Source organism: Symphalangus syndactylus, chromosome 12 (genome assembly GCF_028878055.3).
Source record: "Symphalangus syndactylus isolate Jambi chromosome 12, NHGRI_mSymSyn1-v2.1_pri, whole genome shotgun sequence".
NCBI classification, from domain to species: Eukaryota; Metazoa; Chordata; class Mammalia; order Primates; family Hylobatidae; genus Symphalangus; species Symphalangus syndactylus.
Genome location: NC_072441.2, coordinates 98439589 through 98459706, shown reverse-complemented (window position 1 = coordinate 98459706; position 20118 = coordinate 98439589). Strand labels below are relative to the sequence as shown.

The window sequence follows — 20118 nt, the reverse complement described above, 5'->3', positions numbered from 1 at the left end:
ATGGCTGACTTAAATGTAAAACCTAAAACTAAGAAAACTCTGGAAGGTAACCTCAGAATTACCATTCTGGAGATAGGTCCTGGCAAAGATTTTATGACAAAGATGCCAAAAGCAATTGCAACAAAAACAAAAATTGACAAATAGGACCTAACTAAACTAAAGATCCTTTGCACAGTAAAACAAACTATGAACAGAGTAAACAGACAACCTATAAAATGGAATAAAATATTTGCAAACTATACATCCAACAAAGATCTAATATCCAGAATCTATAAGGTATTTAAAGAAATTAACAAGAAAAAAATAAAAAAACCCCATTAAAGAGTGGATAAAGGACATGATCAGAAACGTTTCAAAAGAAGACATACATATGACCAAAAAGCATATGAAAAAATCTCAGTAATATCAGTAATCATTACAGAAATGCAAATCAAAACCACAATAAGATACCATCTCACACTAATCAGAATGGCTTATAAAATCAAAAACAACAGCAGTGTATAAACATTCTCTTTTCTTCACCACTTGAACTGTTGTTCAATGCTGGTGAAGTTGTGAAGAAAAGGGAATACTTACGTGCTGCCAGTGGGAATGTAAATTTTTTCAACCATTGTGGAAAGCAGAGAGTGGCAATTCCTCAAAAAACTTAAAACAGAATTACCATTTGACCCAGCAATCTCATTGTTGGGGTATATATCCAAAGGAATATAAATCATTCTACCATAAAGGCACATACACTATTCACAATAGCAGACATGAAACCAACCTAAATGCCTATCAATGGTAGAATGGATAAAGAAAATATGGTACATATACACTAAGGAACACTACACAGCCAAAAAAAAAAACCAAAAAAGAATGAGACTATACCCTTTGCAGAAACGTGGATGGAGTTGAAGACCATTATCTCAAGTCCAGTGCAGGGACACAAAACTGAATACCACATATTCCCACTTACAAGTGGAAGCTAAACAACAGAGCACAAGACACAAAGAGGAAAACAACAGACACTAGGGCCTACTTGAGGATTGAGGGGTGTAGGAGGGGGATCAAAAGACTACCTACTGGGTACTATACTTATTACCTGGGTGACAAAATAATCTGTACACCAAATCCCCTGTGATATGCAGTTCCCCTATGTAAGAAACCTGCACATATATACTTGAACCTAAAATAAAAGTTAAAAGATGAATAAATGAATGAATGAATAAAAGAAACGATAGATAAATTGGATTTCCTGAAAAATTAAAAATTTTATGCATGAAAAGACACTATGAACAGGGGCAGGAGGCGGAGTGAGATGGTGGAATAGAAGGCTCTCCCAATCATTCCCCCCCAGAAGGACACCCAGTTAACAACTATACACAGAGAAAACACCTTTGTAAGAACCAAAATTCATGTGAGCATTTATAGCACCTGGTTTTAAGTTCACATTGCTGAAAGAGGCATGGAAGAGACAGAAAAAACACTCTTGAATCGCTGACACCACCACTCCCCCACTCCCTGGCAGTGGCAGTGTGGTGTCGAGAGCATCTCTGGGTGCTGTGGGAGGGGGACCCAGCAATTTTGAGGCATTGAACTCAGTGCTGTTCTGTTAGAGCAGAAAGGAAAACCAGACCAAACTCAGCTGATGCCCGCACATGGAGGGAGCATTTAAACCAGCCTGAGCCAGAGGGTAATTGCCAATCCCAGCAGTCCAAACTTGAGTGCCTATAAACCTCACCACTGGGGGGCTGCACCTGGCCTTTAAATAACTTGGAAGGCAGTCTAGATCATAAGAACTACAACTCTTAGGTGAGTCCCAGTGCTGAGCTAGGCCGAGAGACAGTGGACTGGGGGAACATGTGACATGCTGAGACATCAGCTAAGCCAGCCAAGGGAGTGCTGGCATCACCCCTTTCTTAACTCCAGGCTGCACAACTCCTGGCTGCAAAAGACACCCCTTCTTTCCACTTAAGAGGGGGGAAGAGTTGGGAGCACTTTGCCTTGCATCTAGGGTACAAGCTCCGCCACAGCAGGATGAGCACCAGTCAGAGTCATGAGGACCCCATTACAGGCCTTAGCTCTCAGATGACATTTCTAGGTACACCTGGGGCCAGAGCGAACCCACTGCCTTGAAGAAAAGAACCCAGTCCTGCCAGGATTCATCACCTGCTCATTCAAAAGCCCTTGGGCCCTGAATAACCAGCAGCAATACCCAGGTACTTGGGTGAGCTTCTGAAACTTGCTGGCTTCAGGTGAGACTCAGCATAGTACCAGCTCTGGTGGTTATGGGACAAAACTCCTTCTGCTTGAGAAAAGCAGAGGAAAAAGTAATGGGGACTTTGTCTTGCACCTTAAGTACCAGCACAGTCACAGGGTGATAGAGCACCAAGTGGGCTCTTGGTGTCTCCGATTCCAGAACTTGACACTTGGATGGTATGCCTGGACCTCCCCTTGGCCAGAGGGGGAGCCAGTTGCCCTGAAGGGTGAATCCAAGTCCAGGCAGCATTCATGACAAGCTGACTTAAGAGCCTTTAGGCCATAAGAGAACACTGGCAGCAGTCCAGCAGTACTCCTCATAGCCTGGGGTGTCAGTGGCTATGGGATGACGATCTCCTGCTTTTGGAAAGGGAAGTGAAGAGTGGGAAGAACTGCATCTTGTGGTTTGAGTGCCAGCTCAGCCACAATACAATAGAACACCAGGGAGACTTCTAAGGTTTTTGATTGTAGTGCGTGACTCCAAGATGGCACCTCTGGACCCACCTGAGGCCTGGGGGACCTCACCACCCTGAAGGGAAAAACACAGGCCTGGCTGGCTTTGCCACCTGCTAATTGTACAGCCCCAGGGCCTTAAGCAAACATAGGCAGCAGCCACAGAGTGCTTACAGCAGGCCTTGGGTGAGACCGAGTGCTGTGCTGGCTTCAGGTCTGACCCAGTGCAGTCATAACAGTGGCGGCCAAAGGGGTACTTGTGTCACTCCACCCCAAGCTTTAGGTGGCTCATAATAGGGAGAGAGAGAGAGACTCTGTATGTTTGGGAGAAAGTAGGGTAAGAGAACAAGAGTCTCTGGTAACCCAGAAAATTATCCTGGATTTTGTCCAAGACCATCAAGGCAGTGCCTCTATACATCTGTAAGACCCACAGTATTATTGGGCCTGGGTGCACCTTAAAGCAGATACCTCTTAGATCACAAGTCCTTTCAAATATCTGAAAAAACTTCCCAAGAAGGACAGCTACAAATAAGCCCAGGCAGTGAAGACTACCATAAATACCTAACTCTTCAATGTCCAGACACCAAAGAACATTGACTAGCATTAACACCATCTGGGAAAACGTGAGCCCACCAAATGAACAAAGTAAGGCATGAGGGACCAAACCTGTAGAAACAGAGCTATGTGACCTTTAAGACAGAGAATTCAAAATAGCCGTTTTGAGAAAACAAAAAAATTCAAGATCACGTGAAGAAGGAATTCAGAATGCTATCAAATAAACTTACCAAAGAGAATGAAATAATTAAAAAGAATCAAGCAGATTCTGCAGCTGAAAAATCCAATTGGCATACTGAAGAAGGCATCAGTCTTTTAATAGCAGAATTGATCAAGCAGAAGAAAGAATAAGTGAGCTTGAAGACAAGATATTTGAAAATATACAATCAGAAGAGACAAAAAATAATGAAGCACAATTACAGGATCTAGAAAATAGCCTCAAAAGGGTAAATCTAAGAGTTATTAACTTTAAAGAGGAGGTAGAGAAAGAGATAGGGGTAGAACGTTAATTCAGTGAGGTAATAATATCCAAGTACAAAAAGGTTATAGAATGCCAAACAGATTTAATCCAAAGAAGACTCCCCTCAAGGCATTTAATAATCAAACTCCCAAAGGTTAAGGACTAAATAAAAGAATCCTAAAAGCAGCAAGAGGAGAAAAATTAACATACAATGGAGCTCCAATACATCTGGCAGCAGACTTTTCAGTAGAAATCTTACAGGCCAGGAGAAAGTGGCATGACATATTTAAAATGCTAAGGGAAGAAAAAAAACTTTTACCCTAAGATAAGATGGACAGCAAAAATATCCTTCAAACATGAAGGACAAATAAAGATTTTTCCCAGACAAACAAAAGCTAAGGGATTTCATCAATACCAGACCTGTCCTACAAGAAATGCTAAAGAGAGTACTTCAGTCAGAAAGTAAAGAACATTTATGAGCAATAAATAATCACCTGAAGGTACAAAACTTACTGGTAATAATAAGTAGACAGAAAAACACAGAATATTCCAACACTGTAACTGTGATGCATAAACTACTCTTATCCTACGTGGAAAGATTAAGTGATGAACCAATCAAAAATAATAACTACAACTTTTCAAGACATAGTACAATAAGATATAAATAGAAACAAGAAAAAGTTAAAAAGCAGGGGGACAAAGCTAAGGCATAGAGTTTTTATTCAGTTTTTTTTGCTTATTTGTTTATGAAAATAGTGTTAAATTATTATCAGGTTAAAATAATGGGTTATAGGATAGTATTTGCAAGCCTTATGGTAACCTCAAACAAAAAATATACAACGGATACACAAAAAAATAAAAAGCAAGAAACTAAATTATATTATCAGATAAAATCATCTTCACTAGAGGAAAATAGAAATGAAAGAAGGAAGAGAAGACCACAAAGGAACCAGAAAACAAATAACAAAATGGCAGAAGTAAGTCATTATTTATTAATAATAATATTAAGCATAACTAGACTAAACTCTCCAATCAAAAGATATAGACTAGGGATGGATGAAAAAAACAAGACCCATTGATCTGTTGACTACAAGAAGCACACTTCACACATAGACTGAAAATAAAGGGATAGAAAATGATATTCCATGCCAGCGGAACCCAAAACAGAGAAAGAGTCACTATACTTATATCAGAAAAAATAGATTTTAAGACAAAAACTGTAAGAAGAGACAAAGAAGATCACTATATAATGATAAAGAGTTCAATTCAGCAAGCAAATATAACAATTTTAAATATATATGCACCCAACACTGGAGCACCTAGATATACAAAGGAAATATTAGAAATAAAGAGAGAGGCCCCTATATTATAATAGTTGGAGATTTTAAAATCTCACTTTCAGCAATGGACAGATATTTCAAACAGGAAATCAACAAAGAAACATCAGACTTAATCTGCAATATAAACAAAATGGATCTAATAGCTATTTACAGAACATCTCATCCAAGAACTGCAGAATATACATTCTTTTTCTCAGCACATGAATCATTCTCAAGGATAGACCATATGTTAGGTCACAAAGCAAGTCTTAAGACATTCAAAAAACTGAAATAATATCAAGCATCTTCTCTGAACACAATGGAATCAAACTAGAAATGAATAAAAAGAGGAATTTTGGAAACTTTACCCATACATGGAAATTTAACAATACACTCCTGAATGATCAGTGGGTCAATGGAGAAATTAAGAAGAAAGTTGAAAATTTTTCTGAAGCAAATGAAAATGGAAACACAACATGCCCAAACCTATGGGATACAGCATAAACAATACTAAAAGGGACGTTTATAGCTATAAGTACCTACATCATAAAAAGGAAAACCTTTAAATAACCTAGTGATGCATTGAAAAAAACTAGAAAAGCAAGAGCAAACTGGACACAAAATTAATAGAAGAGAAGAAATAATAAAGATCAGCACAGAAATAAATGAAATTGAAATAAAAGGATACAAAAGATCAATGAAACAAAAGTTGGTCTTTTGAAAAGATAAACAAAATTGACAAACCTTTAGCCAGACTAAGAAAAAAAGAGAGATCCACACAAATCAAAAATGAAAATGGAGACATTACAACTGATAGTGCAGAAGTTCAGAGGATCATTAGTGACTACTATGAGCAACTATATGGCAATACATTGGAAAATCTAGAAATGGACAAATTCCTAGATAGATACAACCTACTAAGTTTGAACCACGAAGAAATAAAAAACCTGAACAGACCAATAACATGCAATGGATCAAAGCCATAATAAAAAGTATCCCAATACAGAAAAGCCTGGGACCTGATGGTCTTTCTGCTGAATTCTATCAAATATTTGAAGAAAATCTAATACTAATCCTACTCAAACTATTTTAAAAAAATAAAGGATGAGGGAATACTTTCAAACTTATTCTATGTGGCTAGAAGCCAGTATTGCCCTGATACCAAAACCAGACAAAGACACACCAGAAAAAGAAAACTATAGGCCAATATCTCTGATGAATATTAATGCAAAAATCCTCAATGAAATACTAGCAAACTAAATGCAACAATACATGAGAAAGATTATTCATCATGACCAAGTGGGATTTATCCCTGGGATGCAACGATGATTCAACATACATAAATCAATCAATGTGATACATCATATCAACAGAATTAAGGACAAAAACCATATGATCATTTCAATTGATGTTGAAAAAGCATTTGATAAAATTCAGCACCCTTCATAATAAAAACCCTCAAAAAACTGGGACTAGAAGGAACACACCTCGATACAATAAAAGCCATATATGACAGACTTACAGCTAGTATTATAGAGAATGGGGAAAATTGGAAAGCCTTTCCTCTACCCTGAACAAGACAAGGATGTCCACTTTCACCAGTGTTATTCAACATAATACTTGAATTCATAGTTAGATCAATTAGACAAGATAAAGATAAAAAGGGCATCCAAATTGGAAAGGAAGAAATCAAATTATCCTTGTTTTCAGATTATATAATCTTATATTTGGAAAAACCTAAAGACTCCACCAAAAAAACTATTAGAACTGACAAATTCAGTAAAGTTGCAGAATACAAAATCAATATACAAAAATAGTAACATATCTATTTGCCAACAGTGAACAATTTAGAAAAGAAATGAAAAAGGTAATCTCATTTACAATAGCCACACATAAAATCAAATACCTAGGAATTAACATAACCAAAGAAGTGAAAGATCTCTATAATGAAAACTATAAACATTGATGAAAGAAATGGAAGAGGACACCAAAAAATGGAAAAGTATTCCATGTTCCTGGATTGGAAGAATCAATATTGTTAAAATGTCTGTACTACCCAAAGCAATCTACAGATTTCATGCAATCCCTGTCAAGATACCAGTGACATTCTTCACAGAAATGGAAAAACAATCCTATTATAAAATTTCTATGGAACAACAAAAGACCCAGAATACCCAAAGCTACCCTGAGCAAAAAGAACAATACTGGAGGAATCACATTACCAGACTTCAAAGTATACTACAGAGCTGTTGTAACCATAACAGCATGGTATTGGCATAAAAACAGATACATAGACAAATGGAGCAGACTAGAGAGCTCAGAAATAAATGCACCTTTCACAAAGGTGCCAAGAACATACACTGGGGCAGAGACAGTGCTTGAGGGAATGAGTACCCCATTCTCCATGATGTGCTTATTTTACATTGTATGCCTGTATCAAAACATCTCATGTACCCCGTAAATATATACACTTACTATGTACTCAGAAAAATAAAAATAAAAATGACACTATCAACAGAGTAAAAAGGCAACCCAGAATAGAAAAGGATATTTGCAAACAAATTGAGCTAACATATGAGCTCTTCAATAAATGGTGCTGGGAAAATTGGATATCCATATGCAGAAGAATGAAACTGAACCCTTGTCAAACATGAACAAATTGGATCACATCAAGTTAAAAAGCTTCTGCACAGCAAAGGATACAATCAATGAAGTGAAGAGACAACCCAGAAAATGGGAGAAAATATTTCCAAACTACCCATCTGACAAGAGATTAATATGCCAAATATATAAGGAGCTGAAACAACTCTACAGGAAGAAATCTAATAATCTAATCAATGGGCAAAATATTTGAATAGACATTTTTAAAAAGAAGACAAACAAATGGCAGACATATGAAACAGTGCTCAGCCTCATTCATCATCAGAGAAAAGCAAATCAAACTACAATGAGATATCATCTCACCCAGTTAAAGTGGCTTATATCCAAAATACAGGCAAGAACAAATGCTGGCGAGGATGTGGAGAAAAGGGAACCCTTGTACACCATTGGTGGGAATGTAAATTAGTACAACCATTATGGAGAACAGTATGGAGGTTCCTCAAAAACTGCAAAAAAATAAATTGAGCTACCATATGATTCAGGAAACTCTCTGCTGGGTATATACCCCAAAGAAAGGAAATCAGTATATCACAGAGATATCTGCACTCCTGTGTTTGTTGCAGTTCTGTTTACAATAGCCAAGATTTGGAAGCAACCTAAGTATCCATCAACAGATGAATGGATAAAATGTGGTACGTATACACAGTGGAGTGCTATTTAGCCACAAAAAAGAATGAGATCCTGTCATTTGCAACAACATAAATGGAATTGGAGATAATTATGTTAAGCGAAATAAGCAAGGCATGGAAAGACAAATAAGTTCTCTTTCATTTGTGGGATCTAAAAATCAAAACAATTGAACTCATGAACAGAGAGTAGAAAGATGGTTACCATCAGCTGAGAAGGGTAGTGGGGGCCTGGGGGAAGCTGGGGATGGTTAATGGGTTACAAAAAATAGAAAGAATGAATAAGATCTACTATTTGACAGCACAACAGAGTGACTATAATCAATAATAATTGTATATTTTAAAATAACTTAAAGAGTGTAATTGGATTGTTTGTAACTCAAAGGATAAATGCTTGAGGGGACAGATACCTCATTCTCCATGATGTGCTTATTTCACATCACATGACTGTATCAAAATATGTACCCAATAAATATATACACTTACTATGTACCCACAAAAAATAAAAAAACACTATCAAGTAAAAAGGCAACCCAGAATAGAAAAAAATTTGCAAAGTATACACCGGATAAGAGATTAATATCATGAATATATAGAGAACTCCTAAAAGACAGGAACAAGAAGATAAGCAACTCAATTCAAAAATGGGCAAAGGATCAGAATATACATTTCTCCAAATAAGATATACAATTGGCCAATAAGCACTTAAAAATGCTCAACATCTAATTATTAGGAAAATGCCCATCAAAACTGTAATGAGATACCATCACACCCTTTAGGACAGTTACTGTAAACACACAAACACACTCAGCCAAACACACAGAAAATAAGCATTGTTAAGGTTGTGGAGAAATTGGAACCCTTGTGAATTGTTGGCGGGAATGTAAAATGGCACAGCTGTTGTGAAAAACAATAACATGGCCATTCCTCAAAAAATTAAAAATAGAATTGCCATGTGATTGAACAATTTCACTTTTGGACATATGCCACCCTGAAATTGAAAACAGAGTCTCAAAGAGGTATTTGTACACTAATGTTCACAGCAGCAATATTTGCAATTGCTAAAATGTGGAAGCAACCCAGAATTCTATGGATGGATAAACAGATAAAATAAAATGGTACACACATACAATGAAATATTTTCAGCCTTAGAAAGGAAGGAAATTCTGACATATGTTATAACATAGATGAAACTTGAAGACGTTATGCTAAGTAAAATAAGCCAACCACAAAAGGACAAACATTGTATGATTCCAATTATATGATAAAGTACTTAGAGTCACCAAAATTATAGAGACAGAGTAGATGGCTCTTTCCAGGGGCTGGGGAAAGGGGAAATGGAAAGTTATTGTTTAATGGGTATAAAGTTTCAGTTTTGCAAGATGATAAGAGTTTTGGAGATGGATAGTGATGATGGTTGTGCAATAATATGAATGTATTTATTGCCACTGAACTGACCCTTAGAAATGGTTAAAATACACATACATTTTATGTTATGTGTATTTTACCACAGTTAAAAAGTTGGGAAAAATTGGTACAAAACACACATTATATTTTTCTTGTGCTCCAAAGTCTAGCTAGCAAGAGTTGTTTGGATTCAAGGAAGTACAGAAATCCACAAATTAGATTTTTGCTGGCCATTTTCTAACCCTGCAATGATGAGATATAGGATGTAGCCAAAGAAACAGAAACAATAAGTCATTTTTTAACCTGTGCTTCAACAAAAAATGCAGTGGCCATTTCAATTCATTTCTGCTTCTGAGTAAGCATATCTCATAGTTATTAATCATATCTACTTGACCTTAGTGGCAATGAAATCACCTTGGTAGATAACTATAATGTATGTGTGATTTGAGAACCCTTCCTCTGTCTCATTTTAGTGAGTCATTTCGCACTAGGTAATAGAAAACCAATTCTCTCCTCTGACCTAATGTATTATTTGCCTTACTTCCTTGGCACTCTGTAATGTACTCAATTCTGTGCTCTCTATTATAGCAGTATATGAAGTCTGATTTTCTGGATGCTTTCTCCTGAGTATCTGCCGATCTCTGAGGACACTAAATAACTCTGAAGCATTGGCTGAGCCATATACCTGCTGGTTTGTAGGTTATTAGGAAACCATTCATCCTTTGGGGTGAGGTTATGACAAAGATCTCTTCAGTTTGTGATGTTCTTCTTCTTCAAATGAAGATTGGAACAAGGTTTTGTGGAATGCAAAGAACTTTCCCAAAGTAGCCTACATTGGTCTCTCTCTAGACTGAAAAAGGAAAAAAAAAAAAAAAAGAGTATCAATGGTTGTGTGTTACTGTTCACAGAAAAATTTAGGTTTAACAATTCAAGTGGATTAGTTGATATTTTTGTTTCATCTTAAACAAACATGAAAGTGAATCCATTCTCAATTGTCCAAAAGCAAATTCCCAAGTGTGTAGATTTTCCAAGAAATTTACTATGTTTTTCCTTTCTTCTGCTGGACACTTTTCAACTAAAAGAGAAAATATTTACGTCACTGTCTTCTAAAATACTAGCTAGAGAATGGTAGGAATTTTACTGAATACAATGAAAAATTTTCATTGTCAATGGATTTAAATTATTCACACTTTTGATACATTTAGCTATTACAAATTTTAAGGTTAAAACCGCTCTATTACTTTGTCATATGTTACTAGTTTTCATCCTCTTAATAGCTTAAAAATACTTCAGAAAAATGTACAAGTTCTGGATATCTCAAAAACCCACTATGACTCTCAGCAGCCCAATCTTGAGTGTACCTATGTGAAGGGTGAATTCCAAAATAAAATGTAAAGGTATGTTTACAAGCACTGGCTTCCCCTTCCGCATTCCCAATTTAGCCTCACTTCTCCCACTTTTTACTGGCCTTCTGTATGTAAGTAGGTTGACTATGCTAGAATCAGAGCAACTCCTCAAGTTACATTCAATATAGAAACTCTGACAGTTATTCTGCTGGTTTCATTTGAAGGTTTTATTAAGTCGATACCACATAGCTTTTCATCATTGGATCAGCTAATGACAAAAGATTTTGCCTCAAGGGAGAACTTTGTATTAAAGGCACTGCGAGTGTGTGTGTGTGTTTGTGCACATGCACACGTGTGGTGTATGGGGGTGTGTTTGGCAGAAAATAGAGATTTCTCCACTTTAGATACTGGGTTTTTATGCTAACACATCAAAAGAAAGCCCTGCTTCCTAACCTGTTCTCATGTTTTCTGCTGCTTGGTTTGATATGGTTTGGATATTTGTTCCTGCCTAAATTTCATGTTGAACTGTAATATCCAATGTTGAAGGTGGGACCTGGTGGGAGGTGTTTGAATCGTGGGGCAGATCTCTCATGAATGACTTGGGCCATCCCCTTGGTGATAACCGAGCTCTTGCTCTGAGTTTACATGAGATCTGGTTGTTTAAAAGGGTGTGGCACCCCTCCCACTCCCCCACCTCCCCCCACACACACATTCTCTCTCGTTCCTGCTTTTGCCATGTGATGTGCCTGCTCCTTCTTCATCTTATGCCATGATTGTGATCTCCCTGAAGCTGCACCACAAGTCAACCAGATGCCAGTACCAAGCTTCCCGCAAAGCTGCAGAACCATGAGCCAATTAAACCTCTTTTCTTTATCAATTACCCAAGTCTCACATATTTTTTAATAGTGATACAAGAATGGCCTAATACAGAAAATTGGTACTGAGGAGTGGGGCATTGCTATAAAGATACCTGAAAATGTGGAAGTTTGAACTTCAGAGTGATGATTTAGGATATCTGGGGGTAAACATTTCTAAGCAGCAAAGCATTCAAGAAATGGCCTGGCTGTTTCTAACAACCTGTGCTCAGCTGTGGGAGCAAAAAAACAAAAAAAAGACTGAAAGTTGGAATTTATATTTAAACAGGAAGCAAAGCATAAACATTTGAAAAATTTGTGGCCTAGCCATGTGACAGAGAAAGGAAGATTTTTCAGAAAAGGAATTCAAGCAGGCAGTGGAGCAACCACTTGCTAGAGATATTCATGTAACTAAAAAAGAACTGAGTGCTAATTTCCAAGACAATGGCGAAAAGGCCTCAAAGGCATTTCAGAGACCTTCACAGGAGGCCCTTGCTTCAGAGACCCTAAGGCCTAGGAGGGAAAAATGGCTTCATGGGCCAGGTCCAGGGCTCTGCTGTCCTCTGCAGCATCAGAACTCTGCTCCCCACATTCTGGCCACTGTAGCTCCAGCTGTGGCTCAAAGAGGCCCAGGCACAGCTTGGGCCATGGCTTTAGAGGTGGCAAGCTGTAAGTCTTGGCAGCTACCATCTGGTGTTAAGCCTATGGGTGCACAGTGTGCAAGAGTAAATGAGGCGTGGCACCCTCCATCAGATTTCAGAGAACATGTGGAAAAGTCTGGGTGCCCAGGTAGAAGCCTGCCTCAGGGGCAGAGCCCCCACAGAAGAACCTCTGTTGAACAGTGCCAAGAGGAAATACGGGGTTGGAGCTCCCACACAAAATCCCCACTAGAGCCTTGCCTAGTGCATCTGTGAGAAAGGGGCCATGGCCCTCCATACCCTAGAATGGTAGATCCACCAGCAGTTTGCACCCGGCACCTGGAAAAGCCACAGGTACTCAACAACCTATAAGAGCAGCCTGGAGTTCTGAAACCTTCAAAGCCACAGAGGTGGAAATATCCAAGGCTTTGGACGCCCGCCCCTTGCACCAGTGTGCCCTGAATGTGGGATATGGAGTCAAAGAAGATTATTTTGGAGCTTTAAGATTTAATTACTGCCCTTCTGCATTTTGAACTTGTATGAGGCCTATAGCTCCTTTCTTCTGGCCAATTTCTCCCTTTTGGAAGGGGATGTTTACAATGTCTATACTCCCATTGTATCTTGGGAGTAGATAACTTGTTTCTTTATTTTACAGGCTCTATAGATGTTAAGGAACTCAGCTCAGTTCTAGATGAGATTTTGAACTTGGGACTTGGGACTTTTGAGTTAATGCTGGAATGAGTTAAGACTTTGGGTGGGGGGAGGCTTTGGGGGACTATTGGGAAGGCATAATTATATTTTGCAATGTGAGAAGAACATGGGATTTGCGTTGGGGCTGGGGTGGAATAATATGGTTTGGATATTTGTTCCCACCCAAATCTCATGTTGAATTGTAATTTCCAGTGTTGTACATAGAGCCTGGTGGGAGGTATTTGGATCATGGAGGTGGATCCCTCATGAATGATTTGGGTTATTCCCTTGGTGATAAGTGAGCTTTTGCTCTGAGTTCACATGAGATATGGTTGTTTAAAAGTGTGTGGCACCCCCAAACACACACCACATTCTCTCTTGCTTGTTCTTGCTTTCACTGTGTGACATGCCTTTTCCCCCTTTGCCTTCTGTCATGATTGTGAGCTCCCTGAGGCTTCACTAGAAGCCAAGCAGATTATAGCACCATGCTTCCTGTACAGCCTGCAGAATGATGAACTGATTAATCTATTTTCTTTATGAATTATCCAGTCTCAGATATTTCTTTACAGCAATTCTAGAATAGCCTAATACATGATTTTGCAAGATAATTCAGAAGGTTCTGCTTAACAGTTGCGCACAAATAAGGAAACCAGCTCTGACAGGGGCACTTGGTTATTCAAACCTTGTCGAATAAGCCAGGATTTTCCTACAGAGACCTAGAAATGGATGTCTGCTTGGATAGAAGGAACATTCCTCCCTATCAAGACATGTGAGAGAAACATAGGAAAGCTTTGCTCTAAAAACGATATGGAGTTTGCATTTATTTGGAGGCCATAAACTTAAAATTGATTTTAACATTGTGCCTTGTGTACAGTAATTACTGAGGAGGAGGAGGAGGAGGAGGAGGAGGAAATCTCATGGTTCCAGCCTCATTATCCTCCCTTTGTAATAGTGGTAATAATTGGCCCTACACAGGTACCTTTTAAATTTAAAACTTTTTAATGGGCCATTATGACATTTAGCTATGACTATAAAGCCAGAGAAAAACATGTGATTTCAGGCTTTCTAGTCAGGTCTAAACTTTTTTTTAAAATTATGTCTAATTCCAATCAATAGAAAAAGAGGAAATCCTCCCTAACTCATTTTATGAGGCCAGCATCATCCTGATACCACAGCCTAGAAGAGACACAGCAAAAAAAGAGAATTTTAGACCAATATCCCCGATGAACATCGATGCAAAAATCCTCAATAAAATACTGGCAAACTGAATCCAGCAGCACATCAAGAAGCCTATCCACCATGATCAAGTGGGCTTCATCCCAGGGATGCAAGGCTGGCTCAATATACGCAAATCAATAAACGTAATCCAGCATATAAACAGAACCAAAGACAAAAACCACATGATTATCTCAATAGATGCAGAAAAAGCCTTTGACAAAATTCAACAATGCTTCATGCTAGAAACTCTCAATAAATTAGGTATTGATGGGATGTATCTCAAAATAATAAGAGCTATCTATGACAAACCTATGGCCAATATCATACTGAATGGGCAAAAACTGGAGGCATTCCCTTTGAAAACTGGCACAAGATAGGGATGCCCTCTCTCACCACTCCTATTCAACATAGTGTTGGAAGTTCTGGCCAGGGCAATCAGGCAGGAGAAGGAAATAAAGGGTATTCAATTAGGAAAAGAGGAAGTCAAATTGTCCCTGTTTGCAAATGACATGATTGTATATCTAGAAAATCCCATTGTCTCAGCCCAAAATCTCCTTAAGCTGATAGGCAACTTCAGCAAAGTCTCAGGATACAAAATCAATGTGCAAAAATCACAAGCATTCTTATACACCAATAACAAACAGAGAGCCAAATCATGAGTGAATTCCCATTCACAATTGCTTCAAAGAGAATAAAATACCTAGGAATCCAACTTACAAGGGATGTGAAGGACCTCTTCAAGGGAACTACAAACCACTGCTCAATGAAATAAAAGAGGATACAAACAAATGGAAGAACATTCCATGCTCATGGGTAGGAAGAATGAATATTGTGAAAATGGCCATACTGCCCAAGGTAATTTATAGATTCAATGCCATCCCCATCAAGCTACCAATGACTTTCTTCGCAGAATTGGAAAAAACTACTTTAAAGTTCATATGGAACCAAAACAGAGCCCGCATTGCCAAGTCAATCCTAAGCCAAAAGAACAAAGCCGGAGGCATCATGCTACCTGATTTCAAACTATACTACAAGGCTACAGTAACCAAAATAGCATGGTACTGGTACCAATACAGAGATATAGACCAATGGAACAGAACATAGTCCACAGAAATAATGCTGCATATCTACAACCATCTGATCTTTGACAAACCTGACAAAAACAGGAAATGGGGAAATGATTCCCTATTTAATAAATGGTGCTGGGAAAACTGGCTAGCCATATGTAGAAAGCTGAAACTGGATCCCTTCCTTACACCTTATACAAAAATTAATTCAAGATAGATTAAAGACTTAAATGTTAGACCTAAAACCATAAAAACTCTAGAAGAAAACGTAGGCAATACCATTCAGGACACAGGCATGGGCAAGGACTTCATGTCTAAAACACCAAAAGCAATGGCAACAAAAGTCAAAATTGACAAATGGGATCTAATTAAACTAAAGAGCTTCTGCACAGCAAAAGAAACTACCATCAGAGTGAACAGGCAACCTACAGAATGGGAGGAAATTTTTGCAATCTACTCATCTGACAAAGGGCTAATATCCAGAATCTACAATGAACTCAAACAAATTTACAAGAAAAAAAAACCCCCATCAAAAAGTGGGCAAAGGATATGAACAGACACTTCTCAAAAGAAGACATTTATGCAGCCAAAAGACACATGAAAAAATGCTCATCATCACTGGCCATCAGAGAAATGCAAATCAAAACCACAGTGAGATACCATCTCACACCAGTTAGAATGGCCATCATTAAAAAGTCAGGAAACAACAGGTGCTGGAGAGGATGTGGAGAAATAGGAACATTTTTACACTGTTGGTGGGACTGTAAACTAGTTCAACCATTGTGGAAGTCAGTGTGGCGATTCCTCAGGGATCTTGAACTAGAAATACCATTTGACCCATCCATCCCATTACTGGGTATATACCCAAAGGATTATAAATCATGCTGCTATAAAGACACATGCACACGTATGTTTATTGTGACACTATTCACAATAGCAAAGACTTGGAACCAATCAAAATGTCCAACAATGATAGACTGGATTAAGAAAATGTGGCACATATACACCATGCAATACTATGCAGCCATAAAAAGTGATGAGTTCATGTCCTTTGTAGGGACATGGATGAAGCTGTAAACCATCATTCTCAGCAAACTATGGCAAGGACAAAAAACCAAACACCACATGTTCTCACTCATAGGTGGGAACTGAAGAATGAGAACACATGAACACAGGAAGGGGAACATCACACACCAGGACCTGTTGTGGGGTGGGGGGAGGGAGGAGGGATAGCATTAGGAGATATACCTAATATTAAATGATGAGTTAATGGGTGCAGCACACCAACATGGCACATGTATACATATGTAACAAACCTGCACATTGTGCACATGTACCCTAAAACTTAAAGTATAATAAAAAATAAATAAAAATAAAATAAAATAAAATTATGCCTAATTAAAAATATTCCTGATTGGTAGAAATTTGAATTGTTTCAAGTTTGGAGCTATAAATAAAACTTCTATAAACAGTTAACTATGTGTCTTTGAGTTGACTTATGTTTTTATTTCTCTCGAGTAAAAACAAACAGCAGATTTTCTAGGCTGTATGGTAAGTATGAACATGTTTAACTCTATAGTCTACTTATATGTTTAAACCTCCAGAAATGACCATACAATTTTACATTCCCACCAGCAATGTATATGAGCTCCCGTTCCTCCATATAACTTGCCAAAACTTGGAATGGTGAGCGTTTAGAAATTTTACCATTCTAGTTGGGTGAGTATTTGCATTTTTCTAATGACTAACAATCTTGAATATTTAAAAATGTGCTTATTTGCTATGTGCATATCTACTTTAGTGAAGTGTCTATTAAAATGTTTGCTGCCCGTTCCCCTTCCCGGAGGGCCTTCCAGCACGGTCCTCCTGGGCCTCGCTTCCCCTAGCCCCTGCGGTGGGCCCGAATGAGAGGTTCCGGAGCGAGTTCCGGAGCCCCGGGGTGGGGTGGGTCCCGGGTGTAGACAGACGGGGCTGTCCAGCCTGCCCCAGCCGAGGATCTTGGCACCCCCTTGAGAGCTTCACCTGCCCCAGTATTAGAATCCCAAGAAAATCAAAAGGCATTCAGGGATTTCTGCTCACCTGGAGAAGGGATGGAAATACTTCAACAAGCCATGGAAGGAAGTTCGCCTGCATAAGACAACATGGTTGAGGTCTGAGATTTTACGTGGAGTTATTCAAGAGTTGCTTGTGGACTTGTGAATGCAGATCAAAACCACAGTGAGATACCATCTCACACCAGTTAGAATGGCCATCATTAAAAAATCTGGAAACAACAGGTGCTGGAGAGGATGTGGAGAAATAGGAACACTTTTACACTGTTGGTGGGACTGTAAACTAGTTCAACCATTGTGGAAGTCAGTGTGGCGATTCCTCAGGGATCTAGAACTAGAAATACCATTTGACCCAGCCATCCCATTACTGGGTATATACCCAAAGGACTATAAATCATGCTGCTATAAAGACACATGCACACGTATGTTTATTGTGGCACTATTCACAATAGCAAAGAGTTGGAACCAACCCAAATGTCCAACAACGATAGACTGGATTAAGAAAATGTGGCACATATACACCATGGAATACTATGCAGCCATAAAAAATGATGAGTTCGTGTCCTTTGTAGGGACATGGATGAAACTGGAAAACATCATTCTCAGTAAACTATCACAAGGACAAAAAACCAAACACCGCATGTTCTCACTCATAGGTGGGAATTGAACAATGAGAACTCATGGACACAGGAAGGGGAACATCACACTCCGGGGACTGTTGTGGGGTGGGGGGAGGGGGGAGGGACAGCATTAGGAGATACACCTAATGCTAAATGACGAGTTAATGGGTGCAGGAAATCAACATGGCACATGGATACATATGTAACAAACCTGCACATTGTGCACATGTACCCTAAAACCCTAAAGTATAATAAAAAAAAAAAAAAAAAAGACACAAATTTAACTTCTGAGGACAAAAGTTTTCATGAGACCCTTGAACAGCAGCTACTCATAACTGAACTGACATGGCTCTTAGTTCCTAGGCAGGAGAGGGAGATACCTTCACTGCTAGAGCTGGAGAAAGCGGACCTTCTGGAATCCATGCCACTCTCAGAGGATTTTGTGTGGATGAGGGCTCTGCTACAGCAAGAAGTGGAGGAGGAGCTCAAGAAGAAATGTTTCACTCTGCTCTGGTACTATGATCCCAATTCAGATGCCGACAGTGAAACCGTGAAGGCAGCAAACATGTGGAAACTTGCAGAGGTCCTAGTGGGTAGGAAGCAGCAGTGCCAGGATACCAAGAGCCAGCAAAAGGAGCAGATGGTGCTGCTGGAGAAGAAGAGTGCCACCTACTTCCAGGTGCTTCTCCGCTCCCTCACTTTGCTGCAGAGGCTTCTTCAGGAATACCGGCTGAAGACTCACTCCGAGTTAGACCACATCAATGCCCAGTACCTGGAAGTCAAGTGTGGTGCTATGATACTTAAGCTGAGGATGGAAGAGTTAAAGATTTTGTTCAACACACTGCTGAGAAAGTGGAAGTTCCTTGTCTGCTTAGGGACCGTTTGGAGGGAGCCATTCACCTACAGGAGCAGCACATGGAGAAGTCAAGACAGGTCCTGAACTCTTATGAAATACTTGGAGAGGAGTTTGACAGACTGGTGAAAAGAGTCCACCCTACTCAAGCAGGCAACTGAGAAGCGGTGGCCCGTCCAGGAGTTCGACGAGGCCTACTGTTGAGCTCTGGCAGGGCCAGGAAATATGGCTTCTGCACAGCTGCTGCCTCCTAATCTTCCTGCTAGTAAGACCACTTTCACCTGGGGCTGCCTTTGCTACAAGGGAGTGTGGGAACGTTTGCACTTGCTTGAAAGACTGCAGTCGTTTAGGCACCCTCCTGTTTTTTCTTTCTCGTTTAAAATGACTGGGCCTCTTCTGGAAAATCTAGCAAGCAGATTTATATAATTTTTATGCATGGCTGTTTGTCAGTGTCAGCCCTGTATCGTATTTGATTATCTCCTGAATAAAGTTATGATACTATATCTTAAAAAATGTTTTGCTTATTTTAAAAATGTGGTCTTTATAATTGAAATTAAGCATTCTTTATGTATTTTGTACAAGTTCAGTATCGGATATAGTTTTTGAAAATATTTTCTTTCAGTCCTTGGCCTGCCTTTTTATTTTCTAAATGTTGTTTTTTAAAAGGCAAATGTTTTATATTTGGTAAAGTTCAATGTGTCTATTATTTCTATATCTTGTATGTGTTCGTGAGCATGTGTCCAATCTAAGATATCTTTGTCTAGCTAGAGGTCCCAAAGATTTTTCTTGCATATTCTTCCAGAAATGTTTTGTTTTTCACACTTACATTTAGGTCTATGATGCATTTTGAGTTAATTTTTCTGTATGGTGAAAGTAAGGGTCAATGTTCACTTTTTGATATGCCATTTGTTGATTAATGAATACATTCCCCATTGAAATACCTTGGCACTTTTATCAAAAGTCACTGGGAGAGACAGAGGCAAGATAGCTGACCAGATGTAGCTAGTATGAGCCCCTTCCACAGAGAAGGAACAAAATAGGAAGTAGATAATCACAAAT

The 20118-nt window shown here is 38.8% G+C and overlaps 1 protein-coding gene across 1 annotated transcript; it reads left to right on the top strand.

Moving 5' to 3' along the window:
• Window positions 1–19334, top strand: LOC134734887 (HAUS augmin-like complex subunit 4). The gene is given in 9 exon segments (XM_063628236.1): window positions 1–46; window positions 2342–2418; window positions 11208–11390; window positions 12492–12711; window positions 14125–14225; window positions 17573–17722; window positions 18454–19036; window positions 19039–19187; window positions 19189–19334. Coding segments are annotated over 9 exon segments (1584 nt in total). The 3' UTR covers window positions 19264–19334.
• The last annotated feature ends 784 nt before the right edge of the window (window positions 19335–20118 follow it).